General features: G+C 42.1%; 1 protein-coding gene across 1 annotated transcript in view; it reads left to right on the top strand.

Annotated features, from left to right (window-relative positions):
- The window catches only part of PTCH1 (patched 1), a 103820-nt gene that overhangs the window by 18207 nt on the left and 65640 nt on the right, over positions 1-19973 (top strand). The window contains exon 3 of the mRNA XM_054987010.1: positions 19224-19413. Within this exon, the coding sequence (XP_054842985.1) occupies positions 19224-19413 (190 nt within the window). The remainder of the gene's footprint in view (positions 1-19223; positions 19414-19973) is intronic.

Raw genomic sequence — 19973 nt, forward strand, 5'->3', positions numbered from 1 at the left:
CATTTCTTCATGTTACTTTTAAAGCATGTTAAACCAATGTATCATGTTAAAACAAAACTGACACATGATAACTTTTGTGACAGTTCATTTTGCCTTTTTGTGAACAGCAGTTTTAGCCACTATGGAATGCAAGAAACAAAGGATGAGAATTGGGCCCAGTGAAGTCATAAGGTTTTCTCATCATCTTGTACCCTGAGTGACAAACCTGAGCAGGCTAGCATATGTTCTGATAAGTGCTGTCCTAAGCAGAGTTTCATCATTCTAAGCCCACTGAAGTCAAAAGGAAGTCTGCCATCACAGAGCTGATTCATGTGTTTCGAGGACTGATAGTAAAAAGCATTACAAGTATGTGTGCCTGAAGGAAAAAACCACCACGAAATCATTCTGAGTTTTGGGATATCTGGTGGGAAATCTCTAGCCATATCAGACTCTCCTATAAAGAGTAGAACATGTATGGGTTTGCTAGAACATATTTGTATGTGATGAATTATGTTTTAAACAGGGCTTTTTTTCTGGGAAAAGAGGTGGTGGAACTCAGTGGGTTGCCCTTGGAGAAAATGGTCACATGGCTTGTGGCCCCGCCCCTGATCTCCAGACAGAGGGGAGTTGGAGATCAGGGGGCGGGGCCACAAGCCATGTGACCATTTTCAAGAGGTTCCGGAACTCCGTTCCCCTGCGTTCCCCCTGAAAAAAAGCCCTGGTTTTAAATATCTGCAGGAAAGGATGCTGACTTGTGCCACTGCCAACAATCTCAGGAAGAAGGTATAGAAAGAAATTAGATATGAAAATGAAAATCATTTGCCCACTTCTCCATTTTGTCACTTTTCAAAAATGTCATCACATTTCAATTTAACTTCACTCATTGATCGTCTTTACTTTCTTGGCTTGTGTTTATGAGAGAAGGAAGAACACCATAGGAGGTTTATGAGTATCTGTTTGTTTTGGTTGCGTGTAATTGCTCAATTGGACTTTATTCAAATTTCATTTGTTTTCAGATGTAATTCTGATTTAATTCATTTTACTTTTACACCACCTTTAGGCCATTATCTTTTGGGAAGTTACTCCTATATTACCCTAGTACAAAAGGTCCTTTATGGTTGCACATTGGTCCAGGCAAGTAAATCCATGGGAAAAGATACTGTGGTGTCAGTTAAGTAGCAAACATAAGGTGGGGAGGGGAATCTTGATACTAGTTTCTAAGTGGATATTTTTAAAATTATCAATTTGAGAGAATTCGGATCCAGCTTAAATATCTGTTAACTGCTTTTTTAAGAGATTGTGGAAATAGGATGACCTTTTTTCCTTAAAAAAAACAGGCTACAGTTTCACATGACTTGCAAAAGAAATCTCTCTCCCGTTTTGTTTCCCACACCAATTGATTTATCATTTTGCTTGCAAGCAGACTTAGAATGTTAGGGCAGGCACACACTCACTTTTTTCTCGTAACTTTTTTGTTGCAGACCGAAACCAGTTGACTTGAATAAATTTTTCTGTGGCCTGAATGAAACCAGCAACGTGGAAAAATCTTGCCGTTCAAGGCTGTCTGAATGTACATTTCAGCCACACAGTAAGCTGCATTTGTAGGCAGTGGACTGCTAAATACAACCATTTTTTCACAGCAGAGAGTTAGACAGGTGATTAGCATAATTAGCACAGAGTAGGCTATACATATGGTAATGCTAAGTGTGTAAATGCCAGCTGCGGTGTAAAATTTATGTCAGGGGTCGACAGGGCTGTGCGAAAGTATTGTGTTACAGCTGCAGGTCAAAGCTTCCATTGCTTGCCTCCTTTTCTCTTGTTGGTGAATGTGCTAAACAGAGGAGAAAGACAGGCAGAAATATAACAGATAAGGCTTTGAACAGGCTAGTCCTGTGCTGGAAGAGGCTGCTGTTAAAAATGCACAAACACACAAATCCCCCCCCCCCATTTTTATAGAGGGTTTTTTGGGTCTTTTTGTTATTTCTGAATGTTACTGTTTTGATGGTGCATTTCACTACCGTAGTTTTAAAAATAGGTTAAATGTTTACCATCCTCCTCTGGCCCCGGCATTCCAACCATCACTTTCTTGCTCTCCCTCTTTTTTAAAAAAGTCCATGGTAGTTATTACACTTAAGGAGCTTGGAATTAAATGATCTTGAAGGTGACAGCATTATATGCAATAAAATCTCAACAGTGCAACAATCTTCAAGCTGCATGACCGGTTTTTAGAATAAGTGCCAAAAAGTTCCTCTGTGGTTTTATGTGTGGGTTGCTATATTTATTCCTTAGGTTCCTCCCACCTCCTAAACCACTAAATTCTTTTAAAATTAAAAATGACTAATAGAAGTTTCATGTTGTTGTTTGCACTTGTTTTAAAAAAGGGGGAGTAACCAGTGCTGATGCATACCTACCTAGAATGGCTGAGTGCAGGGGGGGGGGAAGGAATCTGTAAACTTCTGTGTTTCTGTTAACCGTTTCGTTCATATATTTCATATTTGCAACTTTTTTCCTTTTGTGCCTTTTTTGTGTGTCGTTGGCTATAAGGAGAGGTGGTGTTGACAGAATATAGTTCACACCACACTGACCTTGTGATGAAACTTCCTCACAGCCACAGGGGGTCCTTATGAATCAGCCCCCTAATCCAGCTAATCCTGATCGCAACAAAATCATGAAAGTGGCTCCCAGTGATTGTGTGTTTCCCTGCACAGATGCAGAAAGAAGGCACAGTCCTGAAAATAAATCAGTCCAGTGTGATGTTCCTCTCAGGCTGGGGGAGCCTGTGTGTGAAGCTGAGCACTTCCATTGTGTTCTGCCCCATGCGGCCTCAAGTGGAAAGCCAATGAAAAGGGGAGACTTGGCTGTATAATGGTGAGAAGAGTGTTCAGAGCTAAGAGGTGATGTCAGCTCCACAGAAGCTGAGAGAAGGGAGCTGGGGTTAATGTTATGCAACAAGCTGAATGCTGGCACAGAGTGTGTGAGGACTTATCTGGTGACTTGTGTGTGATTTCAAAGCGGAGTTGCAGGCATTTGGCCATAATTTTACTTTAACAGATTCCAGTGCAGTTTTACGTGCTCTGTTACATGCAGATGCATGGAATTAGTAAAATAAATGAATATGGAATTCTTATGTTATTGCACCAACACAACCTTGAAGGCCAAATGGGAAAAGAAAGTTTCCAACACTCTGTTGCTTTCTTTGAAGGGGGGGGGGTAGGAGAAATCTCTTGCTCACAGCATTTCTGAAAAAGAACTTCAGAATGTATTTTGCATTACTTGCCTTCTTTTCCACAGATTAGTGATTAGACATGAACAAGTGTGTCCCTTAACTAAACAAGTACTGTCCTGAGATCTGGTAGCATGTAAGAAACATTGAAGTGGAAGAAGTTGTGACTGGCCTCAGGTTTGGTTCTGAGGTGGGGCGGGGGGCGGGGCAGAGTGCTGACCTGACCTGATTGTGTCCAACAGTGAGAGCAGTTCTGCTTCTGCTTCAAAGCCATTCAGAAAGAAGCTGCTTAGGCAACAACAGATGGTACAGCAAGCAGCTGGCAGAGAATACTTGAAAGAAACTGTACCTTGTTCCATAATGGGCTCAGTTTCTTTTCATCCCTAGATATGTTAACTTTCTCTACCTGCTTTAAATGAATTTTGGAAATGTTGTACCCTATAAATGAAGACACTTACTGTACCACACAGATATTGTACATCTTGAATTTTTTAAAAAAGAATCTGCTACTAGTCCAGTCAATATGAAAAAAAGCTTTTTTAAAAACTACTTTTAACGTCACACGAAGAAATGACATTCTGAGGTTTACTGAGAAGTTAAGTCAAGGCGAAAATTTACTGCTGTAGTACAGGATGTATAGTGGTTAGTGCAGGACTGAGATTTGGGAGATCAAAGTCTGAATTTCAATACTACCATGGAAGTTTGATGTGTGAGCTTGGACTAGTCACACAGTCTCAGCCTAACCTACCTCACAGGGTTGTTGCTTTGGATCCACATTGGGAAGAAAGATGGAGTATAAATAAAGTAAATAAACTATAAGTAAATAAATTAATGAAGTAAATAAACTATGAAGTAAATAAATAGAAACTATGGATTATTGCCCAGCATGGAAAGAGAGAGAGTTTTCATGGTGAGAAAACACTAATTTCAACAAATCTTTATTTCTTTATATCCCAAATGTGATCACTACTTGGGCAAACATTCTAGTGTTTGTTCATTTAAGACATTTTTATCCCACCTCCCTTGAAGGAGCTCAGGGAGATATAAGTCAGTCTCCAAGCCTCTTATTTCATCTTTACAACGACCCTGTGCGATAAATTTGGCTGGAAGAGTGTGACTGTCCTGAGGTTAATCAAGAAGCTTCAAAAGGAACCTTTTGGAGCAAGTAAAATTTAATCTTCTCTACTATACTTGAAAGTTTTTTGTTAAAGTTATAAGAGATTCTGTGACACTAAAGAAATCTAGTCCCCTATTTGTAACAGCTAATATTGCTCTACCTTAGCCCTTTTAGGAATCCTCTATTTTATTGTATACCCAAATGTTTACTTGTATCTGGTGCAGTATGACCTAGTTGCCACTGTATTATGATTGATAATCAGCCTGGTGATTTATCTACCCATTCCAGAGTGTGGCTTTATTCAATCCAGAATGTCTCCAGGCAGTGTTAAGCATACCATACTGCTGGATCCGATACTATGCCTACAAATATAGTGCTGAGGAGTCTGGAAGAGCTTTCACTGGGAAAACATAACGAGTTGCCTTGTAGTAAGAACAAAGTAGCATTGCAATGACTGGTGGAAGGTTGATTACCTGCATACTTTGGCTTATATATTATGGATACAGGATCTTTGGATGCCTATAAATCAACAATCATATAGTACTAAAAACACAGTTATTTAACAGAGGCCAGTTCAAGGTATCTGAAAAAGAAATACTTCCTTCTCCTATGAAAGGAGGATATTTGTATATCACTTATTTTGTGATTCAAGACTAAGTAGTAATATTGAATGAGTAATAATTTTTACAGATTTACTGAGAGCATAGATGTTCCTGGCTCTTCACAGCATACAGCAGAGTTCTTTATGACTTATGTTAGTATCGCATAAATGTTTGATATGATTTGTGGGGCTGTCAGAATAAAAACAATGCAGTATGAGGGACTGTTGGTGCGAAGAAGTAATTATCAGGTGGATTAAATCACTTCATTTTGTTTAGAGTGCTTACCAATAATAGCATTTTTAATGCACCAGTAAGGTACCTAGTGTGGCTGTAGGGCTTGGTAATGAGATACAGAGCCTTTCATCTCTAGTTCACAGATTCAAATCTCCCTCAGGTTAAAAATGACTAAAAGCTGTTGCCACCTGACAGCTATTCAAGTGCCTGAGAAGTAATACGATGGCCTTAACGCAGCCTTTTGTGGGCAGATGTCCTCATCTCCATTAGTACTCTTTGTGCTCGTGGGGGAGAAGGTAGGATTTAACAATTGTCTTCTTTTTCAGACATTAGCGCAATATCATGATCCAGTATTTGGTGGTTGGAGAGGTCCGTTTCAAATGGACATGACCACTTAGTTGCCATGTGATAATCCATTGCTTCTGGATATACAGAGTTGTCTCAGAGTAATAGTTAACTCAGAAGCTTTTAATTTAACTAGAAATTAATCTGCATGATCTCCTAATTGTAGATAATTTTGTCACAATTGTTTCTGCATCAAAATGGTTATACATGAGTAGGGTTCTCCAATATAGTTCAGTGCTGTTAGACATAGAAGCTTTTTAGAATATAAACTGTATGTAATGTATTTTCCCTCTTGGTTTGCCATACTAAAAAGATTGGATTCAGTCTCTTAGCAAGAGCTTTTATTTTGTCTTCCAGTTCAGGTAGCAACTAGTTCTGTTCAAGGTTTCCTCCTAACGTACCTTTATTGTGACAATAAAACCACCTACTGGTTATGTACTCTCTGTGTTGACTGCTTTTCATGATACTTCATACTTGTGATGAAGATGGGATCCTTCTGAGGCACCCAGATAGGGTGCTTTATCTGCTTTATCTTTATTCTTGCCTCAGCTGGGTGTGGAGAGAATAGCCATTAAGGAAGCTTAAGGAGAAATTCAGGATATTTGTATCAAAACTCATAAACTATCAGTGCATAAAGCTTTTCTTCTTTGGGGGCAATAGTCATATAGCCTTCAGGCACTGTGTGTTTGAGTATATTCACATCAGACACCCTGGAATAGTGCAGATGAAAGCTCTTGCAGCTATATATGGTAGCCAAAGTAGACAGTGATGTTAAAGATAGTTAAGACACACAAGAAATGTCAGACTTTAAGACTAGCCCCACCATATATACCAGCAAAAAATCTATGGTCAAGACTTCCTATTGACTGCTGGTTTAGGACAGAACTCATTGATTGTAACTGACTCCTATTCCAAAAAGTTAGAAGTTATTCCTGTTTCATTCGTTACATCCGATGTTATCAAAGCTTATATCAACTCTCCACAAGATGTCACCTACAAGATGCTATCAATCCCAAAGGAATTTCAATAATGTCTTAAGAAGAATGGTCTGTTATGCTGTATCACGCCAGTCCCATCCTATAACAAATAGCCAGATTAGAACAACAAAGGAACATTAAAACAAATTGTTGATGGTGATTAAGAGCATTGTCTTGTACGTTTCCTCCTGACACAGAATATCTCATTGTGTACTGCTATGCAGGAGGTCTTCTGAGCTGATAATGTGCAAGTGGCTGTCAACTTTCCTATATTTTGTGTACACTGACATGACTAAGGATTGACCAAAGAATGCTGATGGTGACACTGCTGCAAATGCCCCTGCTTGTATTTGTCCCAGATGACCTTGGGAACTATGGATCTGGCTCAGCATGCCGACTTCTATGACCCAAGCTACATGGCCCCTTTCCTACCAAATTGAGAATGTGCTACAGTGACATGTCCTACAGCGACATGTGGACCAGATGAGGAGATGTGTACCTTGCTCACCACTTTCCTCTGTAAGCTGCAGTGATATTCCAGCAGCAGGCAATGTTTAGCTAAAGGCTGTCCAGAAACCCAACCCAAGCACCTTTTGACATGGAGCTGGCTACAAGCTGAACAGGGCCAGACCCAATTGAAGCATCAAGTGTCACTCTGTCAACAACACTGTATGGTCTGGATCAGCTACCTCACACTTGAGCCTATTTTCTCTGTTTTCAAAGCCACATGAGTTGGTGGGAAGGATTAGTATACTGGCCTTTCCATCCTGCTCTCAAGGAAGTCCTGGAATTCAGCCTCTTGGCAAGAACAGCTTCACTTTCCACCTCCAATTCAGTTCAAGATTTTCTTCTGATTTCTCTCTGTAGTTATAATAAAGTTACCTGTTGGTTGTGTGCCTTCTGTGTGGCTGTTCATAAAACTTTATTTATTTATTTAAAACATTTGTATCCTGCCTTTCCACCCAGTTAGGACCCTCCCTCTACATGGTTCTTTTACAGGCCAAAGCATTCAAGTTAGTGCCTTATTTTTCTAAATTTAAAGTTTGCTGATGTAATCTTAGAAATAGATATACCCAGGATAAATGCAGTTTATCCCTAGAATAATAATCTCTGGAACTAATAATCAATGTCTTAATGTATATATACAGTGCAGAAATGAAAATGGTATTTTCTGTCTTGATTCTGAAGAAAGAAAGCTTGGGTCCAAAAGACTTCACTTTCTGTCCGTCACATTTCTATCCTACTCTCTCTAAAGATCCTAGTGCAACATACATGGACCTCCCTGATACTATCCCCATATTAATCCTGTGAGGTAGATTAGACTGCGAGACTGAGTGGTCCAAGGTCACCCAGTGAATTTCATGACTGAGTGGGGATTTGAGTGTTGATTGAATTGACGGTCCTTGACTGATACTGTTACCACATCTCTGCACACATGTAAACATACATGTTCAGACTGAATGGGAATTAATTTGCTTGTTTCTGCAGGAAGTGGGAACAGGGATCTTTTATGTAATGTGGTGGTTGTGAGTAACTGTGAGGAGCGGGATTCAGTAGGAAAAGGACAATAAGAACAGATTCAAAGAGAAATATGGAGTTTATTGAGGTATTGGGTACAATATTAGGAGGGAGAGAAACTTATCCTGAGTAAACACTTGCAGATGTTAAAACAAAACACAAGCAAATAGCACTAGCACAGAAAATATCAACCAATAGTATTATAGTTTGCAACAGGAGTTACTTCTAAGCTTAAGGTATATCTAGGATTGCTTTGAAAATGTATAAAACAGTATACAAACAAAAATAAAAGGAGGAGAAAAATGGGGAACAGGACAGAAGAGAAGTCTTGTCTTTCCAGCTATGAGGTCCTAACTGAAAAAGAGAAGCAAAATGCCAGTTCTCTCTGTCGTACAGTGTGAATCAGGAAGTAAGGATTAATAAGATGGGGAACAAACAGATACTCCTTTCCTAGTCTGCATAGCAAGAGGAGGAAGGAGGGACTCGGTGATAGCAGCAGCAGTAGACCTGCAGTGGGGTTGGAGCAGCAGGTAGGATCCAAAAAAAGAGCTCCAAAAATTTTGTGGGCTTTTATGCATCTTTAGGTGTATTAAGAGCAGGGCTGACAGCCGTGCCCATCGCCCCCTCTTTGATGGCTCCGGGGCAGACTACCCCCTGCCCCCCACGTCGATCCGGCCCTGATTAAGAAAAAGATGGTGTCTCTGTAATGGGATTGAGTCCAGGCTAGAAACTTTGAATCTGATTTGGAAGATTTGAATTTTAGGGGAGTAGAAAGTAGAGAGAACTTCAAATATAGGCATGATTTTAAAAGTATTGGGAAAGTATGAAAAAGTTATCCTGGGGTAATTATTTCAGCTGACAGGTGACCAGCTCAGGCTTTTAAGACAAAGGCTGGTTAGTGACTTGATTATTTATCCAAGCGATGAGCTTGATACAAAGGCTAGGAGACGGCTGATATTCTAGCCTCACTTATAATTAAGTTTTCAGGGAACTCTGCATTGTAAGGCAGATTCTTTCATGGTACTAGAAGGTCAGTCATTGCCCAGCAGGAAGCCTGGCTACCTTCCTGCTTGTGACTCAACATTTATGTCCCTGCAGTCTGATCTTAATGTCTTGGTTTGATATCAAACATGGCGCCTCTCTTTCCTGCAATCCCAGACAGCATATGGCCTGAGAAGTCATGGAGGTGACCAAAAACATGTCTCTTGCCTCAGGTTGGTTCAGAGTTACAACTGAGGCATATACAGTTGTTGGGGTCAGGAGCTATTGCATTCAAGCTAATCAGGATTGCTTTGCTCCATGGCCTCTGAGAGTCTCACAGCTAAGCTACAAGTGACACCTTACACAGGTTGGACACTTGTCAGCCTCCCTCAAGTTTTGATGGGAAATGTAGGCATCCTAGTCTTGCAGCTGTAATGGAGAGCCAAGCTGTAAAACCAGGATGCCTACATTTCCCATCAAAACTTGAGGGAGGCTGACAAGTGTCCAACCTGTGTAAGGTGTCACTTGTAGCTTGGCTCATAGTTAGTCAAAAGGGCTAATTTCCGAGTACAGTTTGGGAAAACCTAGTTTGCAGGGAAATAATCAGAGGGACAGGGTGCTTACTGGGGTGAAGGAGAGATGGCCTTTATTCTTGTTAGAGACATCAGAGAAAAAGAGAGAGATTCAGGAAAGGATAAGAGCAGGGAGTCCTCACCAATTCCACTGGAATTATACTAAAATACTTATACTATTAAAACTATTGAATTTGCAATTAATCTCTTATTAAACTTATCAAAGGATTGGCCTTCATGACCAGTCATAAACGTACACGTAATTCTTATTAAAAGCACACACTATAGAAAATCACACATGCAGAAAATCTTTAAGCAAAAGGTCTCGTTAAGGAAGCAAGTAAAACTGACCAGGTCTTGTTGAGGAAGCAAGTAAAACTGCACCCATTTCTAACTGGCTGTAACTGACTCTTCACAGGCTCTCCTCAGCTCTGAGGAGAATTAGTGGCTCTGCCCTGGAACTACAGTAGTTCAAACAGTCCAAATACATAACACCCCTTCCCCCTTAGTTATAATAGTCCAGCAAGTGTCTGACACACTGCGACTGATGTGAACCATGGGCAAGGGTGTCTGACACCCCTAGGTTTCGCTCATGTGGACTTGCACCCTCCGGTTCATCCCCTGAGTCTCGCCCAGTCCCACTTGGTTCTTGCTCTGGTCATGCAGACTCTTCTAAGTCCCTCAATTCTACTGGCCCCTGAGCAATGGTGCTCATTGTTGTCACTGGCATCAGAAAGAATTGGTCCGGGCAATTGCCTCCTCATTTGGTCCATGTACCGGCGTAACTCCCAACCATCAGGATTTTCTGTCCTGTATGATACTGGCCTTGTTGCCCACGTGACATTGGCAGGGATCCATGCTGGATCAGTCTCATAGTTGTGGATGTACACTGGGTCTGATGGCAGGAATGAGTGAGTTCCCCCCATGCTTCTCCATCCCGTATAGGCTGCTCCTCCATCAAGTCTGGGTGCAATCGGTCCAACAGCATTGTCAACCTCCAATGCATTAGTAGCTCAGCAGGGCTCCTTCCTGTTGTTGTACAAGGGGTGATATGTTGCATTAGGAGGAAATTTGCCAACCATTGGTTCTATTGCCATCGATAATCCAAGTGGGGGCATCTTTGATCATTCTCACCATCTGTTCAGCTTGGCCATTTGTCGATGGGTGGAATGGGGTGGACATAACATGCTGTATCAACTCATTCACCAGGAACGACTGGAACTCTGCTGCTGTGAATTGGGCCACATTGTCAGACACTATAGTGTCCAGTAGTCCATGTGTTGTGAACAACCTACTCAGCGTCCGTATGACATTACGGAAAGTTGTGGAACCGACTGGTATAACTTCCAACCACTTGGAATATGAGTCTATGATGATCAGGAAGGTGTGACCCTGGAACAGACCGGCCAAGTCCATGTGCAGTCATGACCATGGTGATGTCATTGTCTCCCGTTGCTGTAGTGGGGCCTGAGGCAATGGCGGTCTCAACATATCTGGCATACACATCTCTGGACCCATTCTTCCATGGTACTGTCCATCCTGGGCCACCAAACATAGCTCCATGCCAGTGCCTTCATTCTCACTATGCCGGGTTGCCCGACATGAAGTGCTTCCAGCACCATGTTTCGCTATGCTGTTGGGACCACCACCCAGTTGCCCTACAGCAAACAACCTTTGTATACCAACATCTTGTGTTGCCTGGATGCAAAGGGTGCAAATTCCCCATCCAGCTGGCCCAACGGCCACCCCTCCACACCCAGTTGAATACTCAGGTGAGGACAGGGTCTTTGGAAGACTTAGCAGCGAGGTCTGATGCATGAAGGGTGGGCTCTGGTAAGGACTCCAACAGCATAACCCTGTATGCTAGGGAGGGGTCTGGTCTGGTGGACAGGAGAGGGAGGTGACTCAAAGTGTCTGCGTGGCTGCGGCCCTTGCCTGTCTGATGCACCAAGGTGAAATCATATGCATTGAGGAAAATTTCCAAACGGAGCACCGAGGGAGACAGGATCTGTGGTGTTTGGCGGTTGGGCGCAAATAGGCTTGTGATCCATGGTGATTATGAAGTGGTGCCCGTAAACATAGTTGTGGGATTTCTTAACCCCTGCCACAGTGTCCAAGTCCTCCTTGTCGATCTGGGCGTAGTTCTGTTCAGCAGAAGACAAGATTCTTGAGTAAAAAGCAATCGGGGCCTCCTAGCCATCTAGTAGACAGTAACTCAAGACTGCACCAACACTGTAGGATGACATGTCACATGCCAGGATTAAGGGTTTCCACTTGTTAAAGTGCACCAGTACATTGTCTGACAAAAGCAGTCGTTTGACAGCTCAGAATGCCTGATCATGGCGATGGGCCTAGTGCCACACAGCCCGCTTGTCCAGTAAATGGTGAAAGGGTTCTGCTATGTCCACTTTGTGCGGTAGGAAGGAGTGGTAAAAATTCAAAAGGTCCAGGTACACCTGTAGTTCCTGCTTTGACTGTGGTGTCGGCGCATTGTGGGTGGCCTTAACCTTAGCCAGTGTTGGGTGGAGTCCACTTGCATCAATCATGTACTCCAAGAACTCAATCTGAGGAAGCCCAAAAACACATTTCTCGTGCTTGATTTTCAGCCCTGCGACAGCAAACTGCTTGAGGACCTCACATAGCCAATCAGTTCCACTTCTGATTTGGCCACAATGAGTACATCACCAAAATAAGGGATGACCCCTGCAAGATTCTTTAAAGTATCTTCCAGGAGACTCTGGAAAATGCCAGGGGCTACTCCACTTCAAACTGGAAGCATTTCACCTTAAATGCCGCCTGGTGCGTCACTATGGTCTGGGCGTCGGCCATTTCATCATCCACTGGCAACTGTTAATATGCCTGGGCCAGGTTCAGCTTTGCAAAAAATTTTTCCCCAGCCAGTGACGCTGAGAGGTGGCTGACTATGGGGACTGGAAATGCATGTTGGTGCAGGGCCTTGTTAATGGTGCACTTATAATCTGCACAAATGTAGATGTCTCCATTTGCCTTTATCAGGGTCATAATAGGGGTCTCCCATCGAGCGTGGGGAACTGGCTCTAAAATTTCTTGGTTAATCAAACAATCCAGTTCAGCAACGATTTTAGGCTTCAGAGCAAATGGGATGCGCTGCGTTTTCATTCTGATAGGAGCCACCGTGGGATCCAGGGCCAGCGAAATAGTTGTCCCAGTATACAGGCCCAAGCCTCCATCAAAAATAGATTTGAACTTTTCGCAGACCTGGTCAAAAACTGAAATTTGTACTTGTTGTATTCCTGCGACATAGATACCTATGTCAAACCAGTCCAATCCCAATAAGCTGGCTCAATGCCCATGAGCTACCCTTAGGCATAAAAACCCATCAAATTCTTGATACTTTGCTGAGAATGTGCCGATTCCCCAAACTGGAACCTTGTTTCCCTGGAAATTGGTAAGCTAGGTGTTGAAAAGTTCCAGCTCAGGACCATCCCCAGGACACAAGGCCTTATAGGTCTCCCACAAAATGATGGAAAAGGCCGGCCTGGAATCATCTTCCATCACACATGGGACATTTTGGATCCGTACAGTCACTATCAGCTTGTGATTCGCTGGGGGCTGCAGAGAATATGGCCCTCCCAGCCAGCAGCTTCCACTGATAAGGCTGGGGGCCGCTCTTTGGCTCCCTGGAAGGAGAAGGAGACAGAGCATTTCCATGGTATCTGGGAGCAGAACCACAAGTGACAAAAGGCACAGATTGGACACTTGTCAGCTTCCCTCAAGTTTTGATGGGAAATGTAGGCAGCTTGGCGGAATGTTGGACAAGTGACAGTTGAAAAGTCCATTGGACAGCAGTCAGAGAGAGAAGCTGCGAGACCAGGATGCCTACATTTCCCATCAAAACTTGAGGGAAGCAGACAAGTGTCCAATCTGTGCCTTTTGCCACTTGTGGTTCTGCTCTGGGTCTCAGGCCAGAGGGGCGGAGAAAGGAGTCTTATGAGGCAACTCCGCCCAGCCGGCTGGCAGTTGCTCTGCATGCTTGGCCTGAGCAGAGCTCATCTCAAGCTCTCTCAGCCAAGCTCCTCTGAGGCTGTTTTCCAAAGGCCCTCATGGTTATGCAGTGCTAGCTGCCTTGGAGAAGTGGTGATATTCCCCTGCTTGCTACCTTCAAACTCCAGGAGGAGAGCCAGGGCCCAGCACCAGGCTCATTGGTTTGGCAGAGGCTTTTTCTTATTACATTTGGGACCTGTTGTCTATTAGTCAGGAGGGCTGAAGCAGGGTGAGGCCCAGTCCCTGTAGGCCTCTGGCCTACTAGGCTCCTCTCCCCTCCCCTCCATTTTACTTTATTGGGAGAGAGTACTTTGAGCAGCATCAGCAATAGGCTTTGCTGTAGGCCACAGGGGTGAGCTACAGCCATCTGAGGGGGGGGGGATTAATTCGTACTTTATTGCTACTGGCCTAGCAGAGTGGATGCTGGTAGCCCCCCTCCCCCCGTCTAGGCTTTTCCCTCCCCTGCCGTTACACTTACTGACCTATAGGATGGCTCGTACATGGGGCTTCGGAGCTTGCCCAGACAGGTCAAGGTGGAGGTCCAGGGGTGACCCCGTGGCTTGACCTGTACCGCTCGTTGGCCCTTGCCGTATTAATGGTTGATGTTACGTTTAATAAAGTGGCCCTTTAGTTCCAAGCCTTGTGTCTGTCTCATTATTCCGACTAGGGTGGCAACACTGCTCTCTTCTTGGCGGGCTCTGTAATTCCATTAGCCAGCAGGTAAAATTCTAGTTGCGCAGAATAGTTTCCCCACTTCCCTGGGCAAGCATTTCTGACTGGCTAATCTATAAGAACTTCTTGACCTGGATGGCCCAGGTGAGCCCAATTTTGTCAGATCCTGAAAGCTAAGCAGGGTCAACACTGGTTAGTTCTTGGATAGGAGACCACTAAGGGAGTTGAGAGTTGCTATGCAAAGGTAGGCAATGGCAAACCACCTTTGAAAGTCTCTTGCCTTGAAAACTATGGGCCATAAGTCAGCTGCAAATTGACAGCACTTTACACAATCAGGTTAGGCTATGATCAATGTAGGCTGTCAAGGTCATGACTTGGTACATTAGCAAGACACTTTGGAGATGCTCTTTAGCTCCCTCCTATGCTATTCTGAAGAACATTTGAAATTTTACTTGAAACAGAATAATTTGCACTTAGTCAACCCTGTGCTGAAGATTGCCATGTGTCCATTTTGCACAGGGTGTTCTGTAGAAAAACACTTGAGATCACTTCTCATGTTGCTTGCCAGCTGGCCTTTTTACCTAACAACAGGGATCGATAGAAGTCATCCTAGTTAGGCTTAATATGCCCCCACTATCAAAAGCCAGATTCTGTCTACATGATACAACTGTCTTACCACAATGTGCATAGCAGTTTCTAGTAGTCTAGTAGTCTCCTCTTTATAGTGTGAAATTAGCCTTTGTTCTCTCTCTCTCTCTCTCTCTCTCTACACACACATATGAATGCTTGCCTGCAGTATTAGGATATTTGGGAAGGGCTCTGACAATGTCAGGGCTAAGTTAATGTTTACATTGTGTATACCTTCTGGGCTGTGCTGGTGTACTTAGGGAAATAGATCTTTGTGGAACATCCCAGGACAAGCTATTTGTTCTTAGAAAACATCCCAGGACAAGCTATTTGTTCTTAGAAAACTTTTCTGTTTTGCCAAACTTCTTTTCAAGTCTTCTGCAGCTATTTTAAACAATTCATTACATTACAGGTGTATTGACTGTGTTTCAGCTGGATATTTCTAAGATTGTGTGTGGGTGTGTTTAAAACAGTTTAAGTTGCTTTGATCTCTCTAGTAGGATTAAAAAGCAGGATATACAATTAAATTGTAAGTAGAATCAATGCAAGGAATTACGTAAGATAGGATAGGATGCCTGCAGATGGCTCCAGAGTTATCAGATTCTTTATGATTTTTTAACAAATACTTATTACAAAGTTCCAAACAGTTGTTAGTACCTGTAAACTGAGCAATCTTTATTTTCATTTAATTACTTTTTAATGTTATTCTTATTACAAACTTACTGGCTTTGTGAAGGACATGAGTCCAGCTTTTGATGTAATGCTGATTAGCTAAATTTGCCTTGTTAAGTGAGATTAATGTAGTTTGACAGCACCTTGAGTAAGAAGCAATAATTTCTGTTGATACTAAACAGTTGGTCATTTTCAGTAGAGATGAAGAATGCTGTCTCTTGTCTTTCATAAGACTGACCTCTTGGCTGAGATTAGTGTTAAATTCCTGCAGTTCCCAAAATAAAGTGATGTGTATGTAGATTTGAGAATGTGATGCGAGAGCGTGTATTCTGCATGTGGGGATGTAGACTAATTTTTTAAAAAATATATATTACAAGCTACAATTCAAATAATAAAATATCATTGGTGGTTATTCAAGCAGAATTAAACGTTTGTTAAAATTGAATACAAATATTATTGGGTGATTTAATTAGAAACAGTCTGTTCAAATATGGAATTTAAAATCAATGAAGTGAATAGAAAATATTTTCTTATGTTGTTTTTTCATACACAAACAAAACATAGTGTCTTTCTAATAATACATTTAAATGCTTTTTTTTAAAAAACCATGTTAACTAGGAGAATAGGGCTGCAAGCCTGACAGTGCAATCCTAAGGAGAGTTACTCCAGTCTAAGCCCATTGAAATCAATGGGCTTAGACTTGGGTAACTTTGCTTAGGATTGCACTGTAAGAATACTTTCCTGGGAGTAAATCCCACTGAATAAAATGGGACTTGCTTCTGGTTGTACTTATTCTCTAGACTTTAGTCTGGTCAGTCAAAAGCATGTGATTGAATTTGATACAATTCTGGTGCTGATGTATCAAAATATGAACACTGCCTTCTCTTATTAAGGCTGGTCGCTGCTGCTGCTAATTGATTTTAGCCCAGTTAGAGCTGTTTGTGTGTGTGATAGGCTGCAAAGAAACTCGTCGAGACTTTTTTCCCCTGCAGGGTTAGCAATTTTGCTTTTCCAGGAAAAAGAGATTTGCTTCTTTGATTTCTACTATGAGTAGAGGTTTCTATAAACAGAAGGATTCCTGGCGTTTAAACATCCAGTGAACAGGAATACCTTTTGCTCTCTTTCTAAGCATACAGAAAACATTCATTTGCCAAAAATGGATTGACTGACTTAAACAGGGCAAGTTGGGAGAAATTATTTTGAGAACTTTTGCAAAATGACCATTTCCAGGGTTCTGCAGATAACAGTATGAGTGATTCATAAACTGGCTTTAAAAGCAAATCCTATAGGCTTAATGCAATACAAACCAACATCTTGTCGCCTGGTAGGAATAATTGGAAAGTGCCAATTATATGAATTTGCACCTCCATATAGGAGCTGTAGATGTGATTCCCACCATGGAGAATGATCAAAAAAAGACAGCTATAATTACACAAATGGCAGGGGGCTCTAGCCCCCATGTGAAGGTGCTGACTCATATAGACAGTGCCTGCACATGATTTCTACCTATTCACAAAATTGGTGGTGACTTTTCAAGCTCCAGTATGTGATTGTGTGGGGAGAGGTCTGCCACACATATGAAATGGGCCACAGATGTCTGTCCCAGTGTATTGTTTCAACATGTGAATTGAGCTTCAAATGCTATTTTCATTATATGTAAATGTTAAATGAGGAATAGAACATGGAAAAGGAATCAAGTGTGCATTTTAGCCCAAGCTGACTTTACTTTTGCATTATAAGCACAAAGAGGTTTAAAATTACACGTTTAAAAATGCCCTCTGCCTTTGTGATTGGTATCCCATTATCTTACTGGGCTATTGAATAAGTCACTAGGATTTTTAGTAAAAAAAGTGGTGTGTGTAGCATAGTTATATAGGATATGATATAATTAATTAATGTAAAGGCTGTGAGATAGTTATGTGCTGTCTTTTAAAATCATGGGCTTGGATCCAGTGTGTTCTTCACAGGTGCATGGGGTTTGCCATGGGTTGCATCCATCCAGCTCTAGCCCCCTTGCTGTACTGCTTGATCATCTGGAAGTTTTCCTGACCCTTAGGCAGGGCTCATTTCGAGGGAGAACGCGCAGGAATGCAGTTCCAGCAGTTCCCCAAAGAGGTCATATGTCAGGTGGCCCCGCCTACCTGACTCAGCCATTTTGGGCCCATTTCGGCCTGGATTGGGGCCGAAACAGCCCAGATCGGGCCTCTGATGGGTGGTGGATCACTCTCCCACTCATCAGTGGCCCGATCCTGACCATTTTGGGCCCCTTTTCAGTCATTTTCAGCCCCTTTTTGCCATTTTGGGTCCAATTTTGTCCCTGAATGGCCAGGATTGGGTCCAAAACAGTCAGAATAGTTGATGTCAGGGGGTGCAGCATATGCAAATCAGTTATACCAATGACACACTTCTGGTGATGGCAAGAGGCATGGCATATGCTAATTAGTTATGCTAATGAGTTCCTTCAGCTCTTTTTGTACGAAATGACCCCTGCCCTTAGGTATGGATTTTCAAGCAGTGGAAGGTGCTGCAGAAAGAACAAAGGAAGGCTGGGGAAGCCCCAATGTAAGCCAGGAACACTGCATGGTTCTTTGGATCCACGCCATTGGGACGTGGGCAATCCCATCTTAAGATCTTAGTGCATGCACCAACACTAGCATGGCACCAGCACCACTAGTCAGGAAGGATCCTATGGCCATTCTGCAGAGGGGAAATAAGTGATACATACACATCCCGGACACTGCCCAGTTCTGTGCTGGTATAATGATTATGCTTGTCTCTTAGACATCTTTGAGGTGCATCAGTATATCTCTGAGATACACCAGTGGAGCCCTTTCAGTTTGGTGATTCGTATGGGATTTTTAATCTTTTAGAATATTCCTTTCTTTTATGTTCTTCTACTGGTTGAATTCTCTTATTCCAGGCTGCATTAATGTTTCATTTCCTTCTGTTTATCATTAGGGGGGGGGGCAATGGACTTACCCTGGTTATTGCTCTTTTAAGACCTAGTTCATATAGGAATCCTTACTTTCATACATAGCAGTACATTGGAGTTCTTCTAGCTGATTGCTTCTCTGCAGACTCTTGTTCCTCTGAAACTGCATGTTGTTACGTGACCCTAACTTAACAGTATTTTTATGTTTTAACTAGCAGCAGCAAGACATACTAATGCTCATTTACTTTTCCCCTCCTACATCTTTTTTATGGAAGGTAAACATTTCCCCTTCTGCCATTGCCAAATTATTTAGGAGAAGAGTGTAAATTGAAGCCATTTATCTTGAAATGTGCCGTTGCAGCAGACTGTTTATACAAGTGTAAGAAATTGTAACATAGAAATATTTGGTCTGGTCTGCGAGGAAAAGGTTTCTTTCTTTAATAAACTTTGTACATGTGGAAATATTGGTATGATACTGAAAGAGCATGTGCCTAACAGGAATCAATTTAAGACCGGTTTGCTGTGTTTGTGGAGTTGGAACAATGATTTAAAAAATAAATAAAGGGAATGTATGTCTTTGTTGGTCTGTTGATGAAATTAGCTCACTTGAAGGTTGCTTCAGCTCTAAACTGGCTGCAGAACATTCCATGCATATGGGAAAGTTTATTGGTGGCCTGTGAGCTCTTAGAATGTGAATCCAGAGTAAGTTATTGTTGGCTGATCCCAAGTTGTAAATATTTGTCTGTCAGTTGGTGGACGAGTGAGTCGGGAGTTAAGTTACACGCGCCAGAAGATTGGAGAAGAAGCTATGTTTAATCCCCAGCTCATGATTCAGACACCACAAGAAGATGGTGCTAATGTACTAACAACCGAAGCACTCAGACAGCACCTCGATTCTGCACTTCAAGCCAGCAGGGTACACGTGTATATGTATAACAGGTAAGGCGAGAGGAGAGTAATGGAAAGTTCTTTTTTATTTCCTGAACTAAGAACAATCTGGGACATCTCAGGAAGCACTAACAAGCAGGCACAAATGTATGTTTTACTTTGACATTTTATTGTTTTTCTACTTAAATGCCTGCAGTGGAATTCATGCACATGAGGTACATAAGATTCAGATGCACATACATCTTGCAAAGTTTTCTTTGATGATACTACAGTAGAAGAACAATAAAGAAAAATGCAGTAAACGGATGCTTTTTCATATTCAATATTCGTTTATCTGAAAAATCACTTGGACAGAAGCAGGGAAGTTGAGTCACTGTCTCCGCTGCACTCCTTAAAGGGACTGGATGCCCAGTATTTCATTTTCTCCTATTTAGCATCTCTTAGAGCAAATATGTTTTATGCCTCTCAACTGGCAACTGGGATAGGAAACGGGAAGCATCTTTAGTGAACAGGTTAGGCCAGAAGCTTCCAGTTGCTGACTCTAATTTAAATTATCTAAAGATACTAAGTATTTGAGAAAATAAAACATATCTTCCTATACAATATGTTCC

The sequence above is a fragment of the Eublepharis macularius genome, chromosome 8 (genome assembly GCF_028583425.1).
Source record: "Eublepharis macularius isolate TG4126 chromosome 8, MPM_Emac_v1.0, whole genome shotgun sequence".
Lineage (NCBI taxonomy): Eukaryota > Metazoa > Chordata > Lepidosauria > Squamata > Eublepharidae > Eublepharis > Eublepharis macularius.